Here is a 21,798-nt window from a genome sequence, read left to right as displayed (position 1 = left end):
GGGGAGAGCTTGGATCTCTGTCCGGGAACATCAGCTCGTCTATCGATATCTCCATTCTAACAAAGAAAGAAAAGAAAAAAAACACACCAAATTAGCTTTGCTCTGTGTGTGCATGTGTGTGCGTGTGTGTGCGTGTACCCTGTCCAGCAGTGGCGTTCCAGCGACGTCTACCCAGATCTCCGTCCTCCCATCCATCCATGGACAGACCTGCAGATCTCTAGAGGCTTCAGCTGCGTCTGCCATTTCCATCCTGAGAGAGAAAGAAGAAAGCATTAGCTCTACAAGCTCACAACACGTTGCAACGCGGTGTGAGCTTGTAGATCTGCTATTTTTTGCTGAACGCTCCCCCCAGAATAGGGATGCTGGGGTTTTAAGACTTTGATTAGCTTGGAAGGCTGACAGACATTCAACCACAGTGCCACTAGGAGGCATCAACACATGTACAGTCCTCAACATCTTTTGTCATTTTTTATTCAAGTGCTTCTAAAAGCAGATGAGATATTGACTCTCAAACTATTGTGCAGAGTCATTTAGATTTATCATAAAATATTTAAAACATTTGAATGACTGTAGTAAATAGTGCCACTAGGAGGAATCATACTGCCATGCTATACTTCGTACCATAACAGTACAACAGATATCCATCCCAACAAGAAATATTCCTACTCACAGCTCATCAGAAGTCCTCCAGGAGGGAAGCTTTGGAACGGATCTGTCCTTCCACGACGTCTACCACGACCCATCCACCCTAAGAAAGATTAATTTAAGTGACCAAGAGCCAGATATACGTACATTGTGTCCTTTCACATCATACACAAAATGTATAGAGAACATTTAAAACAGAAGCCGACCATACCACTCGCAGTAATGGAAAAGTCTAAGTGGTTTCTTACTTTGAGCCGCCTTCAGAGCCCCCCCATGCAGATTCATCCATGGACAGCGAGAACTGCAGATGTCCACCTGTAGGGGCTCCGGTTGAGCCTCGCAGCATCTGGAATGAATACATGGTGGTTATAGTCTATGAATGGCTTTGCACATCGTTGCTGCTGCCAATAGGAATTTGTGATGTCTGTGTGGCGACAATTGCTGGGTCTGTCTGTTTATAATACATACAATTTATATAGCACTTTTCAAGGTACCCAAAGTTGCTTCACAAAACAGTAAAAACAAATTTATTTGAAAATAAACTAGTAACTGCTGTTCAACACTAACAGCTACATCCACGACCTCCCTGCAACAACATCAGTGAAGTATGGCTATGCAGACGACCCGATTACTGTGTCCCAGTCTGGAGCCGTAGCTCTCATGTCAAGAAGCTGGATGCTGCCCTCAACACCGGATGGGCCACCCCAAACAAACTGCCTGCCTGTTCTCGCTGGAATCACTCCAACAGAGGTCAGACGAGAAGCAGCCACGCTGGCCCTCACTGAGAAGGCACAGCTGAGTGAATCCCAGCCATCTCCTCCACAAGGTCGTCAGAGACACCACAGCACACATGCCTCAAGTCACGGTGCCGTTTGCCACAACACACACACCAAGTCACGGCGACCTTTGCCACAGCACACGTGCCTCAAGTCACTGTGCCCCTTTGCCACACAGGCCCAGGAACTGCTCCACACAACACCAGCTGACACCTCCAAGGCATCCTGGGTGAAGGCAAGACAGAGGGACCAGTGGAATACATTGAGGACCCCAAATATGTTCTTTGCCAGCACCTCCACTGCAAGGAGTGGACAACCCTCAAAGCAGAAGTGGGACATCTCGGACAGTGCCCACTGTGAATGCGAGGATCCACTACAGACTGTGGAACACGTAATGACCATTTGCCCCAAATACCGGCCACCGAATGGTGATCGTGGCTTAGGTGACCTAGACAATGACACATTGTACTGGCTTGCTGCAACAGAGCTGAAGTTCTATGGACATACGGCAGAAGATGTTTAAGAAACTTTTTTGTAATTTCTTCATTTTTTCGGCAAACCTTTGTGGCATTTAATTTATGGAACATGTGGATGTTTCTTTATTTATTGGTGAAGTTTTAGTGCCACTTGTGGCATTCTTTGAAATGTATTGACACGTTTGATATATGTTTTTGTTAGGGATGTCCGATATTATCGGCCGATAAAGGCATTAAAAATTAATAACTTAATTTTACTTTATTTATTATTTTACATTAAAAACATCTACAAGCTCACAATACAATAAGACACATGAGAGCTTGTAGATCTGCCATTTTCAAATGATTTTTATACATTTTAAATCTTGAGATGAGAGATTAGATCATTTTAGATGAGACATTTTGCATAATGAGTAATTATTAATAATTACTTTTGGTATTTTAAGTACATTTTCTACCAAAACCTTTGTACCTTTACTCGAGTACATGTTGAATTGTAACGGAGTATTTCTATATTGCAGTATTGCCTACTTTTTTTTAAGTAAAAATTAGTTATGTTTCCACCACTGGAAAAAGCCTGCATATAATATATATATATATATATATATATATATATATGTATCTGTTGATATCGGCAATTAGGAGTTGGACAATATCCAACACGGACTGTCGGACATCCCTTGATTTGTGTGATTTTGTCCAGCTTTTAGTGAGTTTGTGGCATTTTGTTTACTTTTGTTAACAACCAAAGAGCACACCCAGTATGTATCACAAGGCTATTTCCACCAGTCAGGTGTACTTATATCTACATCTCATAAGCGGCCATGAACTAAACACTACAGATATCACAATTTGACTTTGGCAGCAGCAAGAAACGACTGATATGCAAAGCTCTTCAGCCATGCTTCGCTCTATACAAACACTCATAATGTCCACATGGACATAGCAGCCATGATGGGGTGGTTCACACAGGAGACCAGGTTCAGTGTTCCAGCAGCATCTACGGTCATCTCCATCTACATCTAGAAAGAAAGACATCAGAAGCTGACCATATCACTCACAGTAATAGAAACATTTTAAAAGGATCTCTGGCTAATAAGACAAATATTCCTTAACATTATACTTGCCATCTATAACTTAAATTGTAAAATATAAACCAGTTAAATATTTTATTTCTTTCATATAATCTTTTACTACATAGGAACTGTTCCCGTCGCAGGTCCATGTGTGGTCCAGCGCTATGGAATGCACTTGCTAATAAAAAGTACTTAAAATATTGCTTTGATGCTTATATCAATTAAGCTGTTTTTGTATTAGCAAACACACGGACAGGCCTCTTTCATACTGGAGTAATTCATCCGCTTCATTTACAGACATCAGTAAAACGTGACATGACGTCCGTATTTAAAATACAACAGCAGCGCTTATTTTCCAGATCCAAACTTAGCGTTGCACAAAGCTTGCTTAATAGCGACATCAATTAATTCCAATCCACATTAAATGTCGCGCTCTGCGCGTTCATTCATCCGTATGGTATCGCTCATTTCATTAGCTTCAATAGCGTGACACATCCATTATGGTTAGATCCTTCCAATCGATCCAATTTCAATACTTGTGTCCGTATCAGAGTAAAGATTTCAACTTGAATGTAGGGACAATATGCCTTTCTTTCTTTTATCACCAGAGATATACGGTTTAACAACATGCTCACACTTTGGGACTTGGGCGTCTTGTAGTTTACTCACTTGTAGCCGTTTGTCGATGGTGATTGATGATGACTGCATGTCACACCCCTCTCTGAGGCTAGGGTAGTATGAACAAACGGATGGCACGGCTACGCAGTTGGGCAGAGTTTAAGCAAGATGTATTAACCCCAAGTGACAGACAAGTGATAACAACAAAGGAGACCAAACGTCTGCAAAATAGAAATAAAAAGATATATTCAAAACAAAGTACTGCATATCATATATAACCACATAAATCAAACTCATTTCCAAATAAATCATTATCATATGATATAAGCATAAGTATTTATAAATCCAGCCTTTTCAAATGTACATTAAATAATCTATATATATATATATATCATAATAAACATCACAGTAATAGATCTATGTAAACCATGGTATTAAATAATAACAAAATAACATCACCTCTTCAGAGACAGCTCCTTCCAACAGCAGCAGAGTGTGCAGACAGATTGACTTGGATATTCAGTCTCTGAGCTTTATACCCCCCATGGCCCCTCCCACTAGACTGGACCAACTGAATAGGGGTCAACATGATCCACAACATGTCAACTCTGCCTGGCTTGGCACAAAACACATTCATATACATTATATTCATATTCACATTTCAGTTGAGCTTGTAGCTCTATTTTAAAGTCTTTTTAGGTTTCCCAAAAGTCCTTTAATCCTTTGATGTCCTTCTGTGACAGGCAATCCTCCCCCTCCCTGGAAGGGGAGTTGGTTTGGCCCAATATAGAGTTCAGCTGCTTAAAGAGACAGGAATCTAGAGAGCAGTGTGTGTGTGTGTGTGTGTGTGTTTGTTCAGTTTGCTGCTTCTTAGTAGTCTTTGCATGTCCTAACAGTGCGCGCTTACTGAAAAGCATGTACACTAGCAGCAAACAGTGACAGGGTGGGGTCACACTGTCACACTGCAACAGGTTGATATTATGGTAGGAGTTTGTGTCGTGTGAGTGTAATGGTTTCAAAATAAACGGGGCAAACAAAACAAGAACAGGCTCCAGACATAAACTAAATAAAGGTCTCAAAAAACAGACGAGCGCAGGGTTCAATAAACAAATAATAAAGTACTTTTCTTTCTGTTGGCAGAGCTGCCATTACAGCGAATCGCGATAGACGGAATCTAGATAGCCTGGGAGCTAGTCGGACATCAGTCGGGGAGGCGGGGCTGCGGGGAGCCCCCATGACGATCATCATAACTCTTCGGCTCTGACTGGACCCCTATTTGTACATTAAGAAGCTACTTGTACATCTTCTAAAAACAATTAGTTCCTCACTCAGTTAAACCTTACCCCACCTACAGCTGAAGGTCATATAACAAATATGCCTGGTTGCAGAAATAGTTCTCCAAACATTTGGTCACATTTCAACAAGACAGTGAGATGATGGTGTATGCGGCCAGGCATTAGTTTACCACTCAGGAATGTGCTTTTGAAGCTTGGTCACCCAGGGTATTCTTGTTGACCAGGCTCTATTATGACAGGATGCTCAGTTAATTCATGAATAGATATCTATTCTGAATGTTATACATAGTGAGAGAAACAATTATGAAAAAGAAAAGGGGAGGGGAGATTATTTAAAGTTTTAAACCATTCACTTTTTATCTTTCAAATATCACTCATTCTTGAGATGAGGGACAAAAGTGGAAAAAACATGTCCCACACATAAGAGCCTTATTTTATGTAAAAAATAAATTAATTCATAAAAATAAAAGCACTTGCAAAGTTAAGTGTAATACAGTTGTGTATTATTATGCCCTTAATTTCATTATAATTGTTTTCATATTCCATCTGAATTAGTTAAAAGCAGGCCCTGTACCCAAAAAGGCCTGTATTTAGCCTGTCCCCAGCAAGTGGCCACAATTTCAAACTGCCAAAAAAGTGTCTGATACTGTCACAATCACATAAATATACATACTAAATTAAAGTAGATTGTCAACAACATAGCAAATAATATACACAGTTAATTTTAATTTATATTTTCTATTAAATATCTCATATCAAATGTTCGTCCCACGTCTCCGTCAACTCCGTCAGGTTTTTTTAAAAGTCTTAAATTAATCAGAAAATATTGTCGACAGATTTAGCCTGAAGACTCCTTTTCCAAGTCCCATTTATATTTGTTGCAACAGTGGAGTACCTGGTCTGACAAGCATTCAATTGTTTGATATTTTAAACAAACAATGTTGATAACAATGTGGTCACAGCTTTTACATGTCAACTCCGTCAGGACATTATTATGATCTTTTTAAGAATTCCAAAATAATGTTTATTATTTTAGTTTAGGGGTTAGGTTTAGCTAACAAAATTAAGCAAAAACAAAATGGCTACATTGTACTAAAGAGGGTTAAGATGAAAACAAATACCATTTTGTCAACTCCGTCAGACGTCAACTCCGTCAGATTTTGTGTCTGACGGAGTTGACGTGTATCTGACGGAGTTGACAAAAGTGTTCCTAAAACAATAAAATTATTGTTTTTGAATAATGGGCAGTATTCTAATTTGGCACACAGTTAGAGCATGCCTTAAGGAACATTTTTGGCTATGGGGCCATCACAGATTTGTCTCGTGGTGACCATGGCAGCCATATTACAAAAGAGCCGCCACCTGATGTTATTTTACAATAACTCAAGTTCTACACCACCTAGGATCTTGATTCTGGTGACTAAGACCTCATTTTCAAGGATGAGGGATACAGTGGTACAATTTAGACTTTCCCTGTGACCATGGCAGCCATTTTTCAAAATGGCCGCCACCTGCTGTTATTTTACAATAACTCAAGTTCTACACCACCTAGGATCTTGATTCTGGTGACTAATCATACATTTTCAAGGATGTGGGGTACATTGGTAATATTTAGATTTGTCCTGTGACCATAGCAGCCATTTTTTTTTCCAAAATGGCCGCCACCTGCTGTTATTTTACAATAACTCAAGTTTTAGACCACCTAGGATCTTGATTTTGGCGACTAATCATACATTTTAAAAGATGAGAAATACAGTGGTACTATTTAGATTTGTCCTGTGACCATGGCAGCCATTGTTTTTCAAAATGACCACCAACCTGCTGTTATTTTACCAATAACTCAAGTTTTAGACCACCAAGGATCTTGATTCTGGCGACTAATCATTACATTTTCAAGGATGAACTTTCTCTGGGAGAGGTAAGGGCTTATTTCAGGTGCAGGTTGAGTTTCTACTGACAGGACATTAAAAGGAGGTGGGCTTTCTGGCCTTTGACTTGCCCCTTTCAGGTACAGATGCACAGTTTGACTTCACTGGCCACTGCAGGGAACTGTGGGGGAGAAACTTTGGTCTCTTGACACCCCGATTAGGTTCAGGGTTTTTTTTGGTGGAGACTTGCCTTTCATGACATCTTTCCTGCAGCAGTTGATCTCCTTACTGCCAGTGGTGGCACACTCTGGGTCTCTGGGGCATTGTATCTTGGTGGCCTCCTGCCAGTGTTTCTCCATCCTTCTCCTGAGCTCTGTGTTCTGGGGCTCTGTTATAGTCAACTTACATTGTCTTGGCTGGAGATTGCTTTCCTGCAGGGTCCAGCCCAGTCTTGTGCAGATGGCTGCTGGCCCACCTGGAGGCCCCAACCTCACTTGTTCGGTTGGTGTGATTAGGTGGGGTGGTCTTCCCCAATCAGGATGAGGGGTTTGACCCTTTCAAACGGCAGTCTGGCCAAGTGTCTGTATTTAGTTGTGAGTTTAGATACAGGATACGATTGCTCACCCAGCCCCAGGTGACATGAGGTGAAGGCTCCTTTGATTTGGTAACATTGCTTTGGTTGACATGCTGGGGACACAGAGAAAGACACTGATGCCTTCAGTGTCTGCACATCCTGCCTGATGGTCCTGAAGCCAAATCTTCTGTCTTCAGTCTTTCGCTCACTGTTCACTGCTCACTGTTCACCTCACCGAATTTAGCCCAAGGAGTTTGACCCCTAGTTTGGCCATAGACCCCCTAGTTTGGCCATAGCCACTTGCCCAAATGTGCCGACATGTGCTGACCTCATCACATCTGTGATGATGGCTATGGCCGTTTTTAGCCAACGTAGTGTTTTTTGTGCAAAACTAATGCTTGGAATGGATCCAGAATCATAAAAAGCCCCTAGTTTGACATGCCACATGCTACTTAAAGCATAATGAAATTTAGAACATTTAGCCTTATATTGTTTGTTGATGGTACCCAACTTTCAGCAGCTGTCAAACATGCCCCTAGGGTGGTCAAATAGAAACCAATGTGGGATATGTTAGTAGACACCTTTACAAACATTGGTGAAGAAAATTCTTGGTAAGAAATGTATTCACAGATTTTATATTATTCTGATAATATTCCCTGAGTAAATTGGTAAAATAATAGCAGGTCCACCATTTTTGAAAATGTCTACCATCCATGGTCACAGGATAAATCTAAATAGTACAACTGTATTCCTCACCCTTGAAAATGTATGATTAGTCACCAGAATCAAGATCCTAGGTGGTGTAGAACTTGAGTTATTGGGAAATAACAGAAAGTTGGCGGCCATTTTGAAAAATGTCTACCATGGTCACAGGACAAATCTAAATAGTACCAATGTATCCCACATCCTTGAAAATGTATGATTAGTCACCAGAATCAAGATCCTAGGTGGTGTAGAACTTGAGTTATTGGGAAATAACAGAAAGTTGGCGGCCATTTTGAAAAATGGCTGCCATGTTCACAGGGCAAATCTAAATAGTACCACTGTATTCCTCATCCTTGAAAATGTGGGATTAGTCACCAGAATCAAGATCCTAGGTGGTCTAGAACCTAAATCAGTTAAACTTGTCAACTCCGTCAGATGTTCGTCAACTCCGTCAGACGTTCGTCCCGTGATGTTTTTGTTAATTTCCAAAGAAATAGAAAATTCGCTGTCAAATCTTTTGTGCTTATGTATTGAAACACCAACTGAAATGATACGTAATGATGATTTTTTTTTTTTTTTACATGGTTTTCATGTTATAATATTGAAAATAAAGGTTGAAATGACAGTTTTGAGAAATTGGATATTTCATAATAGTGTGATATTGGAACAAAATAATATTAAAAGATTTGTATTACTTAACTTGATTACTGAAAGCCATTATAAGATAACTGAGGACTTTATATTATTGTTGAAATGATAAAATTCAATTAAAAGGGATTTTAGTGTGTCTGACGGAGTTGACATGAATCAGGTATTAAGTGCATAAATGTCCCATTTTAGAAAGAAATGTTATGCGAAAAACCTGTTCCTTCTCAAGATTGGTAGTTGAGACCTGTGTCTACAAATACATCTATTTGATTTGAATGTATCTTAAAAAAAAAAAAAATCCAGTTTGAAAAAAGTTTTGTCCCTTATCTCAAGAATGGGTGACATATATTTTTATTTCAGTAAGAGGGGCTTGAACTCATAACCTCAAGAACATCAAACATAACCTACTGATACAGTAATTACTTCATAATGTTTTACATTCAGAAAGATATGAACTCACATTAACTGAAAAACTGAAGAAAAAAAAGAAAAAAAAAGCTTTCTTGCGTTATTGTGTTTTATCCTTAGATTATACAAATGTGTGTTCTCGTATAGGCATTTCTCTTGATAAAAACAAATCAATCAATCAATTCCTTTTAAGGCAACAACAGTGATTAAAAGCTGTACAAATATATTGAGTTTAAGTACATAACATCAAACGGTAGAAAAGGTCAAAACCTTAATGTTGACACAAAATTGTAGAAAACGTTAAAACTGTCTCGTCTATTCCATGACACAGGATCAAATGTGGGCTGCTTGGGCGGCATCTATTTATTCCATACCTTCCAGTATGTTCTTTACGATGTATTGGTAAATAGACAAAATCTGATCTGCTGGTGATAGATTTAATCGTATCACGTCCTGCAGGATTTTAATAGAAATAGGGTGCTTGATGACACTTTTTTGCCGTGGAAAATTGGGCTGAACAGTAGTGGTGAGAATTAAATAGATGTATGTGGCTAATCTTTTTTTAAATAATAATTACAATTGGTTTTAAGATTTTTTACAGAAAATACAAATCCCATCTTCAATATTTCTAAATATCCTGGTATAGATACCGCTTGCCTCAAGCCCAGCCAGGGTCCTCTGTAATGTAAACAGAAATTCATCCTCTAATCAGAACATGAATGAATTAATCCGCCTACTTCACGAGGACAGAAACGTGACGTTTCTGACATCTGACGTCACATTCAATCAATCAACCAACCAACTAACTATGTGAAACACACATATTCGTAATGTCAACGTTTTCAATGGCTGTTTTTCCGCTCCCTAAAATGTCATTCCTGGATCCACCTCCCCTGAGGAGAAGATGCGGGACAGGAAGTACTTGTCTTGACTTGGGAGGTCTATGTCTCCCGCCTCCTTCAGGTGCTCCTCTAGCTTGGGGAGAACCTTCTCTTGCAGGTAGTCAATAATCTCTACAGGAAGTAGGATGAAGAGAAGAGGAAATCCGGTTGTTCAGTTAACCCATTCTGACCTGAGATCAGATTCTAAAAATGTCTTCTACATCCCGACAGTTTTCTGAAAAGGCTATGTTTCTATGTCGGTCGTTATTCGATTTTTCAAAAATAGCAGACCTACAAGGTCGTAGCGCACCACTCGGTGGCGCGCTATGAGCTCGTAGATCTGCTATTGTTTAATAACTAAAGCATAACATGATGCTAACACCAAAAGGGGTTCCCGCCCAAAATGGGTACTTGGAAGTGTAATCGGTGCAAATGTGACCACATCACACACTGTACGATATTGTCCCTGATTCAATTTCAGAGCGTAAACATATCAAAATCGATGATTGTAAGGGTCTTGGGTTGCATGACAGACAGATATAATACTCACTACTAGTGTCAGGCCATCTGCTTAAGCATTTACCCTATATAGTTAAACAGGTATTGTCTGACCATGGTACTGGCCATGGGGAGTTGGTAAGGGACCTATATTTTTGGTTAGGGGCCACTGGCCCAATATACTCCACTCAATCTTTATTTATAAAGCACATATTACAACAACTAAAGGTCGACCAAAGAACTGTATAGGTTAGAGAATAAAAATAAAGATAAAACAAGGCAAGCAAGACAGGCAAAAACAAAGAAAAACAGAAAATATATGCATAACAAACAAAAGGGGCTAAAAGCATGAAATTATACAATCAGTGCCGAAGAAGGCCACATTTATTGAAGAAAGAGCATAAAAGGCCTCTACTTTTGTGTGGGCAGAGCTGATATTCAGGGGGCAGGTTGTTCCAGAGTCTAGGGCCGAGAGACATGGCCAAAGCATTTCCGGGACCGGGGGTCCGCAGCCAAAAAGGTTGAGAACCCCTGTTCTAGATCAGTGGTTCTCAACCTGTGGGTCGGAATCCCCAGTGAAGTGAAAATGTAAAGACTTTTCTGAACTTTTGAATACCTCAAAAGAGGAAGAACCATTACTACTACATCAAAAGTAATCAACAAGCTAAAAACGGTTTAAACATTGTCAAATTGTCAAATAATAAAAGAGGACAAAATTGTGAGCCACTGAGAGCTTGTAGATCTTATCTGCTATTTTCACAATATTTATCTGTGTTTAACTCCTATTGCTCGTCAGGGTGTTTGAATATGATTATATTGGGGAGGGGGGGGGGTCCCCAGTTAAAATATGATTATTTTGGGGGGTCGTGGCCTGAAAAGGTTGAGAAACAGCCTGTTCTAGACCATGCCCATTGCCTTATTTACAGTCAAGTGTTAGGCTGTAATTTAAAAGCACTTTCACCTCATAAAGTTGAACCAGCAAAAAAGGTAAAGACATGTAAGTGCATAGTCTGAATACTGACCAGGATAAGACAACTGAGAAATCCTGGGGACACACGAAACTTTGAGAGCGTAGAAACTCTTGCGGACGTAGTAATCGCTCACTTCACTGGAAAACAATATTTCACATCAATACTACATACATGATAATGATAGTACTACAATACAACGCACATATTAATACTTTACAATACTCCACTAACACGAAATACTGCCTAGTACTTCAATACGAATGACAAAAACAACATAGTACTAATGCTACATATTAACATCAATATATATTAATATTGACAGGAAGATATGTCCGCTTTTACTCTGTAAAGCCCCCCCTTCCGTTCCGGAAAAAAATATTTTTGCTTGCTTACCTCGCTAAGATTACGATATAAGTCGCTGATGATCGCTCGCTTCATATTTTGAACGAGAGGCATGTTGAAGTCAGAAATGAAGAGCTTAGTATATCCATCTGGTCAAAACCACGGAGAGCTCCTTAGATTACACGCGCCGAGCCTTTCTTTGCGAACGGTAAACAGGAACGTGAACGACAACGCGCATGCGAAAAAGAGCAAGCCAAGGAGTATGGTGCAGAAGGAGAAATGAAAGAAATTCAGAATATTTTTCTCTCGTTTGATATCAATGAAAATGCGCTAGGACGTGTGTACACGTAGGAAGTGTGTACATGTCCTAACAACCTGTCGGTTGGATTAGTTATGACGTGCCCACACGTTGTACGGTCTGAACCAGTTCAAACTAAATTGTAACTTTGTGTGTTTTTTTGTAAATGAATGCCCTACTACTAGATCGTGCTACAACACAAGTACGAAAGTAGCAGATCTGCAAGCTCAAAACACGGTACGAAGCTTGTGTATCTGCTAATTTTGCCGTTTTTGTATATGAATACTGAAAAGTAACCGTTTTGGACATAAGGACAGCAAACGATTTCCTCTGCCTGCCATGCTGCCTCCAGTTGGATGTGATAATAAACATGAAATATGTCGCCACTGACTAAACTTTGTGCTTAAAAGTTTCCTCTCTGTTTTAGAAATATAAATATATGATCCGAAATATTTACCCAATAGTGATGGCCACCTCATCCCAGTCGATGAGAGCTGGATCCTCTACGTCCATGTTGTACAACCTGGAAGAAGAAATCACAATGTCAATAATCTAATCCTGGGCTCTACACTCCCTCTGCCAACCTGGGCAGAGCAATGGACAGACTGAGTCCAAGCTGCTTCTTCTCATCTGACGGACGGATGGGAGGGAGTTTCTCCGGTTGGACGTAGAGCGTGGAAGGAACATATTCAGTTCCATTCCCCTCCTCTTTGTACCTACCCTAGGGTACACAGGGAGAACATGCAAACTCCACAAAGAAATCATATGTCGTGATGTGCAGCATTGTTAGGAGGGCTGTCACGATCATAAACTTGTTTCTGTTACCACCGCGCTCTGACTCTTCAGGTGCATTGTCCTCATAAAACATTAAGCAATGGCAAGAGAAGAATAACACGGCACGGCTAATTTTTTAAATTTCCCCATTATTGCCTTAAGTCACAAACGTTTAGGCGATCCAGCCTTCGTCAGTGACACTGACAGCTCACAACATGCGAGCTCAGAACTAGCATATACTTTAGTTAGTATAAACTTTACACCATGCCCAGCTAGTGATCATAATATAGACTGCTTTATACTGGTATGTCGAGTGCCAAATGGCTCCAGCTAGTTTAAGTACAAGAAGGAAAATATGGCCACTTTCTTTGATGTCTATAACCATAAGACAAAAGCCAAAAACAAATCTTTAAAAAAAAGCTATACGGTATATGCTTAGATGATTTCTATTTATATTATTAAGATAAATCTGCGCGACTGTAAAGACAAAACAGAAGTGGGGAGGAGGCTTCACTTCCGCTATTATATTTTACTCATGATCGTGCTCCAGATTGTATGACGGAAGCATTTGAAAATTGCGAGAAGCAACAGTCTGGCAACGCGAGACTACTAGGTGAGCAACCAGGGTGCACCTCATTCTAACATCTTTGACTCGAAAAAGGATGTCCACGTGTAGGCCACTTTATTTTATGTCATGCCAACATGTATGTTTATTGATAACAGGTGCATATGTGTCTGTGTTTATTGATTACAGGTGCATGTGTGTGTGTGACTGTGTGAGTGTGTGAGTGTGTGTGTGTGTGTGTGTGTGTGTGTGTGTGTGTGTGTGTGTGTGTGTGTGTGCGTGCGCGCGTGTGTGATAGTGTTGATGCGCATTGCGCAATGTGAGGTTGGTTAGTGTAAATTTAGTTAAAATAAGTTGGTGTAGTGTGTGAGGTGGTATTCAGATGGAAGGCCATACGTGTCAATGAGCTTGACTTTTGCCTTGATGGCCTTCACTCCTCCGCTGAACGCGGGACACTGGTCGGACGCCATCTTCGACTTTAACAATGTAAACCTGGAGAGACAAACGGATGGGATAATGTGAGACAGACAAAAATACTGACTGAAAGACAGACAACATGGTGTGAGACACCAGAGGGATAGATATAGACAAAGATTTAAAATCATACAGTCGGTGAGACAAATGCATGGCCAGCCCTCCAATCTTGCTCAAAATCGGAATGGAGCTCTGGAGATACTCTCATTTGAGAGAATGAGCGAGCAGCTCACTTACTGGTGCCTGGTTAAACTCTGTCACTGCGACAGGAGTCAGGACCAGTGTCTGACCAGCTGTGTTTATGACCGGTTGCACTCCATTTAGTCCCACCTCGGAGAGAGGCGTGAGGATTAGATATGAGTCCGGAGGAGTCATGCAGCTTGGACTGATAGCAATATTTCAATACTCAAATTTCCTCTATAATATGTTCATAAATTAAGCTGCTTGACATGCATTCTCCTCCCATGCCTATACACAACAAACAGTATGATTGTGTTTAATCCAAGTGGGTTCTTGTGTACTTGGTACGCAAAAGCGTTTGACGACGCATGCGCATTTATGTGCACCCGTTTAATTTTCTGCAAACGTTCTCCCCAAAATAAGGATGGCAGGGCTCAAGTGGTTACATAACTCATTAGTGTGGTTACAAGACTATAGTAATTCTATGACGTCATGTGGGTCAATAATACATCATCATAATCATACTGTACTTGGCGAGCTACCTGAGGGAAATTGCATCCATACTAGTTTTACATAAATGCAATGTTAACTCACCATTTCTCTCTGCACTGGGACCAGCAGCGTGTCTCAACCTTCTTGCTGATGCTCGTCCAGGGCAGGTTCTTAGACAGCTGCTCCCGGGTCAGCCAGGGACCCGAAGCAGAGCCCGTCTGGTGTGGACCCACCAGGGTCTCCAGGTGAGCCCGCACGGCCGGCATCAACCTCCCCTCCTCATCACTCTCCCAGGTACCATGCTCACTGGCTGCAACACGGACAGATGGAGAGACAGCAATACACATATTCATAACGGATAGATCTTTTTGAGGGGCCAAAATTGTGATTGGCCAAAATGTGATATGTATGATAAGAGTGCCGCTCACTTCACAGAAGTGTGATTTTTTTAAATTATTATTACAGCCATGCAGATTCATTACCAATAGATCAGTGGTTTTCAACCCTTTTCATGACATTATTTATTTCTCATTTAAGGCACGGACCACCATTTGATGACCTTTCCTGGCCTCTCAGTCTCAGACCCAAAAGTCTCAGACCCAAAACAAAAAATATGTCCATGCTGTATTGATTGATGTGATACCATAGGAGAGATGACAGGCAAACACTGTTCAAAATAACAATTCTTCTACATTCTCCACTGGTGGTCCCTAGACCACTGGTTGAGAACCACTGCTATAGGTCATTATCCATTACAGAGGTGTGTATATAGGTGGGTATATAGGTGTGGGTGTGTCAGGTGAACATTGGGTATACAGCATGTATGTACATTATGTGTGTTTGGTGTTGGTTACAGGTGCAAGTGTGCAGAGGCGCCGATCTAGGGTTTGCTCTGGTGCCAGAGCACCCTTGGTATTGTATTTGTATTTTTTTGTATTTATTTATTCAGCACAGTATAAAAAACAGCATAGTGAACATATAAATATGAGAAGGGTAGGGTGCTAGGCTGAGGCAAAAAAGCCCAAGGGGCTTATACGAGGCCTCTACCTATATAAATTAAAATGAAACATTGTATATGAGATATAGAATATCCAGAAAAGTCAAAGCACTGTATAAGCATCTGTGATAGGTGATCATAGATTCATCACAGTGCATGTGTGTTCGTGTTGTGCCATTATTACCGATATGAGCGAAGCGTTTCGACAAAGCGTAAACACTCCGGTCCATACTCTTCGCTATCTCTCGCCAGTCGTTGCCATGGCGGGTCTGTAGCCTTTGCAGCATGTGAATTTCCTCATCGTTAAACCTTCCATGTCAATGGAAACAGAGCGAAAGAAAATAATTTATCCTTCCATTAGTGTCATAGTTAGTAGGAGCTGAGAGACAATGTTGGAGAAAAGGACAATAGGACAGATGAGAGAGAGAGACAGTGTAGGACGGAACATAGGTTGGGAAACACTGGTGTAGGAGACAGGAATTTATATGGGGGAGATTATTTATATACTTATAGTATAAAAGAACATAAAGTACTACTATATATACTATATTTATAATTACTAAAATGGTTTATATAGATTTAGGTTTATAATGACTAAGACAGTGTATATTGTTGCTGTTGGGCAGAAACCCTGTATCTCCTTATTTCAACTTTTGTCATGTAAAGGTTACGAAAATATCTACAAGCTACAACACCCAACGGTCAGACACAACATGAGCCAGACACCCTCCCCATGGACCTAACCCTAACCTCACAGGAAGCCACCGGTGATTTTTTTACCCGCAGCACGGATTCGTTTTAACCCACCACGCATGTCGAGAGCCACGAGTGATTTCTAACCCGCAGCATAGGTGATTTGTAAAGCGCAGCACAGGTTTGTCTGACTAATGACTGTAGGACTATTGGTATGTCTAATCAACATAAAACGTATGCATCCCAGTCGCATAACAGGACGTTGTGAGCTTGCAGTCTCTTTTCGCTATTCGATTATTATTATTATTGAAAGCAAAAGTGGTTTAAGTGTGTCTGTAACCAATGACCAGTATTAACACAAGCTTGTGACTAATAATAATAACTACATTGGATCCATTTTGGTTTCCACCCAACAGCGACGACACATTTGCTATACAGTGACTTAAAATCAAAACGAGTCACTGAGCTACAGTTTCAGTGGTTCTGTCAGATGGAGTGTTGTCATGGCAATGACCTCTGACCTGCCCATGTGGTTGAGTTCATCCATCATCTTCCTGACAAGGTTATAAACCTGAAGACATGGCCTGCGAAGACCCTCCCCTAGGCGGAGAGAGAGACAAACGACATGGAATGAAACACAGTAAAATCTCATGTCTGAAAGTGTAAAGACACTAAGACAGTGATACTTCCTGTGTAAGCATCTTACCCATCTTCTCCATGAAGCAGTGCTGGACTCTGAGCTTCTTAATCTCCTTAGAACGATCTTTGGATCGTTGAGGATAGAACAGCTCCTGAGCTGAGCTGATGCCAGTCAGCGCCAGGAAGTCATTCACGTTCTTCTTCATCTGCTGCTTCTCTGCTTCCGTGCACCTCCCCCTACGTAACGGGATACCTGAAGGATGAGGGTGTGGAGATGGATTGGGGTAGAAAAAAGAAGAGCCATTTACAGATTTGGTTGTTTGCCATTACAGATTGACTTGATTATTCAGCAGCTAGGACAGATCAACAGTACATTTGGCTCACGTTAGTCGCATTTACTATTTGATTCAAGGTTTAAGTTTCTTTATTGTTATGCCACCTGTCAATGTTCACCTGTCAGTGGTCTGTAAATCAGTACTTTGCCTTTCAATAGTTTGAGTCCCCAGTTTACTTTCTCTGACAGTAGTATCTGTTTTTGCTTTAGTTTGTTAGTAATTGTTGTCTGTCAGTAGCTTGTCCGTAATCTGTGTCTGCAAGTAGTTTCCGTTTGTAACTGGCAGTAATCTACAAGTAGTCTGTCTCAGTAGTGTATGTGTAAATCTATCAGTTTTCTGTGTCAGTACCTTGTTTCTTGAACTCCCTGAAGCGGTGCAGGTCATATCTACGGAATTTTTCGATCACAATGCGAGACCTGACATTAGGAAGAAATTCCAAGATTTCCCTCACATCCGGGCAGTCTAATCTAGAGAGTAGAGACATAAAATACAAACATAATATTAATAACTGGTATCTTCTGTTCAAGTGGCCAACATGTTCACATACTGTACAGGGCATTTGTCTTGGTGCATTGCTCTCTGACACAGAAATACGTTATTATTTATAGTTTTACAGTAAACAAAAAAAAATGAAACTAATTCGTTTTTTGTGCAAAACTAATGTTTGAAATGGATTCAGCATCATGAAAACACCCTAGTTTGACATGTCACATGCTATTTAAAGCAAAATAGTCTAGTAGCCAGCCCATAGAGCCCCATTGTGAACCCGGACATGTTGAGTACATCAACGTTTTATGTTAGAAATGTTGAGTATGGGTCCCCAGCATGTAGAAACTGCTGGATGCTAACTTGCATATGTTGAGCAATTTTCACAATTGGCATATGTGACCATACCATTAACAACCTATAGAAGGCAAAATATTCAACTAACCCATTTTCAATACTTCCCCTCAGACAATTCCAGGCAACCTTTTTTCTGTTATTCAGGATATATTGAAGATACCAAATCAGCTGAGTTTGGTCTTTTTGCAATTAGTTTGAGGTTGTTCCTGTACTTTCCATAGATTTCCTGTACTATACTCACAGATGTTCTGGCAGGCAGTGGTCTACCTTCCTCTGTCCATCTGATATCACTCTCTTCTTCTTCTTCTTCTTCTCCGCCTCTGAAATGGAGATAGACCGCTAGGATCAGAACAACGAGGAGACAGACTGTGGCAAAGCATAAGATTCATTTCATTTAGCTTGAACTCGTATAAAGATAGAAGATCTGAATCCAGATCTGTGGATTCAGCCCGGACTGGATCTTCCTAATTCAAATAGTAAAATCAAATTTGTCATATTACATACTGTATTGTCAGAATTGTCTTTGTTTGTGTTTGTTTATGTGCTAAAAGATTGACTTTCAGAACGGTTTTAACTGTGCAACTGCCAACTGCAATATGTTAATGGTGAGAAAATTTTGGATCATCAATTTGTAATCAACGGAGCAACTACTGCAGATGTCTCACCAATAGAGGGTATGCGCATGCATAAAGCCAATGGAAAGTCGAGTGGCAAGTGAGTTTAATGTTGTAATGTCATTTAAAGCAATAAGATAGGACTTTTCTGTTCGGATGTATGGGCTATCAAGTCCAGAAAGTCGTTTTTTGCCACTCAGGCGTTTGCGCATCACTTCCGGGTATGATGATGATGTCACACCCTCTATAATTGGAGATAGATCATGGCATGGTAACTACACAAGCCAAACTTCTACCAAAGTGATATTTTGCTTTTAAGAAAACACAATGCGAGTCAATTTCTACATGAACAAATAAATGGAAAGAATCTAAATGGGGTTTTGAAGATGATGGTAAATCACATCATCATTCAAAAATCCCATAATCATTATTTTTAATGATTTCTCCACACACATTTTTTGTCACTGCTGTTTTATCCTACTGGCTCACCTGCCAGTGAGGCCATAGAGCCTCAGTCCTACTCCTCCCACCCAACACTCCTCCCCGCTGGCAGGTGTCGCCCCGGCCCATAGGAGTGCGTTTAGTGACTAATATCACCCTCCCTGTCCGGCTTCCCTCCCCGAACACAGGCTAATTGTGGTCATAAATAGACACTTGATGAAGCTGGATTCAATGCGGTGTATTCGAACCCCCAGACCTCCGTAGCGATGGGGCCAGCTACTTTAACACTGCGCCTGTAAATCACATACTGTAATTAGGTGGTGGCTTGCTCAATGACATCACCTTGTGTTGTTCCAGTCGTCGTCTCTCCATCTTCATTAAGCTCCGCCACTGCTCTACTCTCTGGCAGTTCTTCTCCTCCTCCTTTCGCCTCCGGTTTTACACCTTTTTTTCTTTTCTTCTTCTTGCTCTCACCGCCTTCGTTTACCAAGTTATGCTCTACCACCTCCATCGTTTCCTCTATGACTTCTTCTTTTTTCTTTTTCTTTTTCTTCTTCTGTTTCTCTCCACCTTCATTCACCAAGTTCTCCTGTAGCACCTCTATCGTTTCCTCTACTACCGTCTTCTTCTCCTCCCCTCCATTCACCACATCCTCCCCTACCCTCGTGTCCGCCCCTACTTTCTGCTTCTTCTTCTTCTTCTTCTTTTTCTCTCCAACTTCATTCACCAAGTTCTCCTCTACCACCACTATCGTTTCCTCTATGACTTCTTTTTTCTTTTTCTTCTTCTTCTTTTTCTCCCCGTCTTCGCTCACCAAGTTCTCCTGTAGCACCTCTATCGTTTCCTCTACTACTGTCTTCTTCTCCTCCCCTCCATTCACCACATCCTCCCCTACCCCTTCCCTTGTGTCCGCCCCTACTTTCTTCTTCTTTTTCTTCTTCTTTTTCTCCACGCCTTCGCTGACCAAGTTCTCCTCTACCACCACTATCGTTTCGTCTACTACTGTTTTCTTTTTCTTTTTCCTCTTCTTCTCCTCCCCTCCATTGGCCACATCCTCTTCCTCTCCTGCTTTCTTCCTCTTCGTCTCTCTCACCATCACTTCAGATCCCTCGTCTTCCATTCTTTTCCTCTTCGCGCACTGGGAGACCTCTCGTTCCTCCTCTCTCTTCTTTTTCTTCTTCTTCTTCTTTTTCTCCTCCTGCTCCTCTTGGTCCTCCTCGGGCGTGTCTATATCAATAGGTGAAGGAGGTCCAGCCTCCTCCAAACTCCTCTTCATGCTCCTTGCTGTTTTGATGTCAACAGAAGGCGACATCAAACCACTAGGGATTTTACACAGCAGATGAGGTGCGTTGAGGAAGAGTTGAGGAGGTGAGGTGCGCCGAGGAGGCTGCGGCGAGGATGTGAGGTGCGCTGAGGAGCGGTCGTCCTCGTTGCTGCGGCGAGGATGTGAGGTGCGCTGAGGAGCGGTCGTCCTCGTTCTAACGACGGTATGTCACTGTGTTTGGTCCGTCGTCAGCCACGTTACACACACACACACACACCTGTAAAACAGACAAAGTCTGTTAGTATAGAAAGTACCACCAGTACCAACACACCTTTCACCTTGACGATTGAGAGAAGGTAAGATACAGTTGCGGTCGGGCAGAAACCTCTTATCTCTATAATTTCTTAAGTTTGTTTTTTCTTTTGTAAATGAATGCCCTACTTGATCAAACAACAGTGGCACATCAAAAGTAGAAGATCGACAAGCTTGAAATGTGGCGCGAAAACCTGAAAAGCGGGCGGTGGGGTTGACGCAGATTGATAGACAGAAGTTATTCAAACTTTTTTCTGTTTTGCTATTGCTGTGTCTCTGCTCTGCTTTCTCAACAATCAAATGAAGAATGAGGTTGGGACGTGTGTGTGGTGTTTATACGTCGTCACTGTGATTTGGGGGGGGGGGGGGGGGGCATTTCATACCAGAGTGTGAAAAGACTCAAACCCCTCCAGACAGACACACTGCAACGCAGGACACAGAGAATAGATGTGTATTCTAGTCTGATACACTGTCTGTCGGCCTTGAGTAGCGGCTAGGTGGCGGCTTATAAATAATATTTTAAATAAACGGTTGTCGGAGGGGAGGCAGAAACGTAGTAAAGTAAGGCATCTGCCTGCCTTTGCCTACAGTAAATCCGCCCCTGAGCAGAGTGCTCCCTGACCCTAACCCACACTGGTGAAAGTATTGGGAGGAAAAGGCAGTACGCGACTGAGACGATAGTAAGACATTGACCACGTTCAACCGGACATCTCTATTTTGGGCCTGTTATAGGAGAAATAGCTGATGTACGCATTGTGAGCTTGTACGTCATCGGCTATTTCAGAACAATTTGTTACAGTATTTGCTTAAGTGGTTAGTTACACTGTCCATTTGCATCTTAGATTAAGAGCTGGAATTACATTATGAGTTAAAACTTGTTACTACAATGGATACATGATCAACCGTCTGTCCATTATTAGGTTGACTGTTAAACGACCTTTACCTGTATACTTACTACTTCTCGATTTGTTCAGTCAAAATAACAATAAGGCTCTCGTGACACTGAATACATGTTTAACTGCCATCAAGTTTTATGTTTATTTTGATGATTTTAATGCAGAGACTTAAGTGTAACTTTTAAATAGTTATGATCAAT

The 21,798-nt window shown here is 41.1% G+C and overlaps 1 protein-coding gene and 1 long non-coding RNA gene across 2 annotated transcripts; both read right to left on the bottom strand.

The window, feature by feature from the left end:
* Positions 1 to 127: 127 nt before the first annotated feature.
* LOC308317403 lies at positions 128 to 3,759 on the bottom strand. The gene is made up of 4 exons (XR_013964253.1): positions 3,643 to 3,759; positions 894 to 2,919; positions 671 to 748; positions 128 to 250 (listed from the first exon to the last, which is right to left on the bottom strand). It is a non-coding gene; the product is annotated as an uncharacterized lncRNA (long non-coding RNA).
* Positions 3,760 to 8,121: 4,362 nt separating this feature from the next.
* Positions 8,122 to 20,614, bottom strand: LOC308316790 (uncharacterized protein). Its single transcript, XM_080765566.1, has 11 exons — positions 19,469 to 20,614; positions 18,313 to 18,391; positions 17,577 to 17,695; positions 16,961 to 17,146; positions 16,776 to 16,854; positions 15,746 to 15,870; positions 14,667 to 14,874; positions 13,815 to 13,910; positions 12,537 to 12,602; positions 11,491 to 11,576; positions 8,122 to 10,102 (listed from the first exon to the last, which is right to left on the bottom strand). Exons 1-11 carry the CDS (start codon positions 20,436 to 20,438, stop codon positions 9,954 to 9,956), a joined length of 2,163 nt encoding a protein of 720 aa, XP_080621692.1. The 5' UTR covers positions 20,439 to 20,614; the 3' UTR covers positions 8,122 to 9,953.
* Positions 20,615 to 21,798: the final 1,184 nt, after the last annotated feature.

The sequence above is a fragment of the Protomyctophum bolini genome (genome assembly GCF_963924005.1).
Source record: "Protomyctophum bolini genome assembly, chromosome: 6".
NCBI lineage: Eukaryota > Metazoa > Chordata > Actinopteri > Myctophiformes > Myctophidae > Protomyctophum > Protomyctophum bolini.
Note: the sequence above shows the minus strand (reverse complement) of the source record. Positions and strands in the feature narration are given on the sequence as shown.

Coding starts and splice junctions, on each gene's coding strand:
- LOC308316790 (XM_080765566.1), bottom strand. CDS start 20,438: ATGTCGCCTTCTGTTGACATCAAAACAGCAAGGAGCATGAAGAGGAGT. Junction 14,875..15,745: donor GAAACGCTTCGCTCATATCG/GTAATAATGGCA, acceptor TCCGTGTTGCAG/CCAGTGAGCATGGTACCTGG. Junction 10,103..11,490: donor TTCTCAGTTGTCTTATCCTG/GTCAGTATTCAG, acceptor TACTTCCTGTAG/AGATTATTGACTACCTGCAA.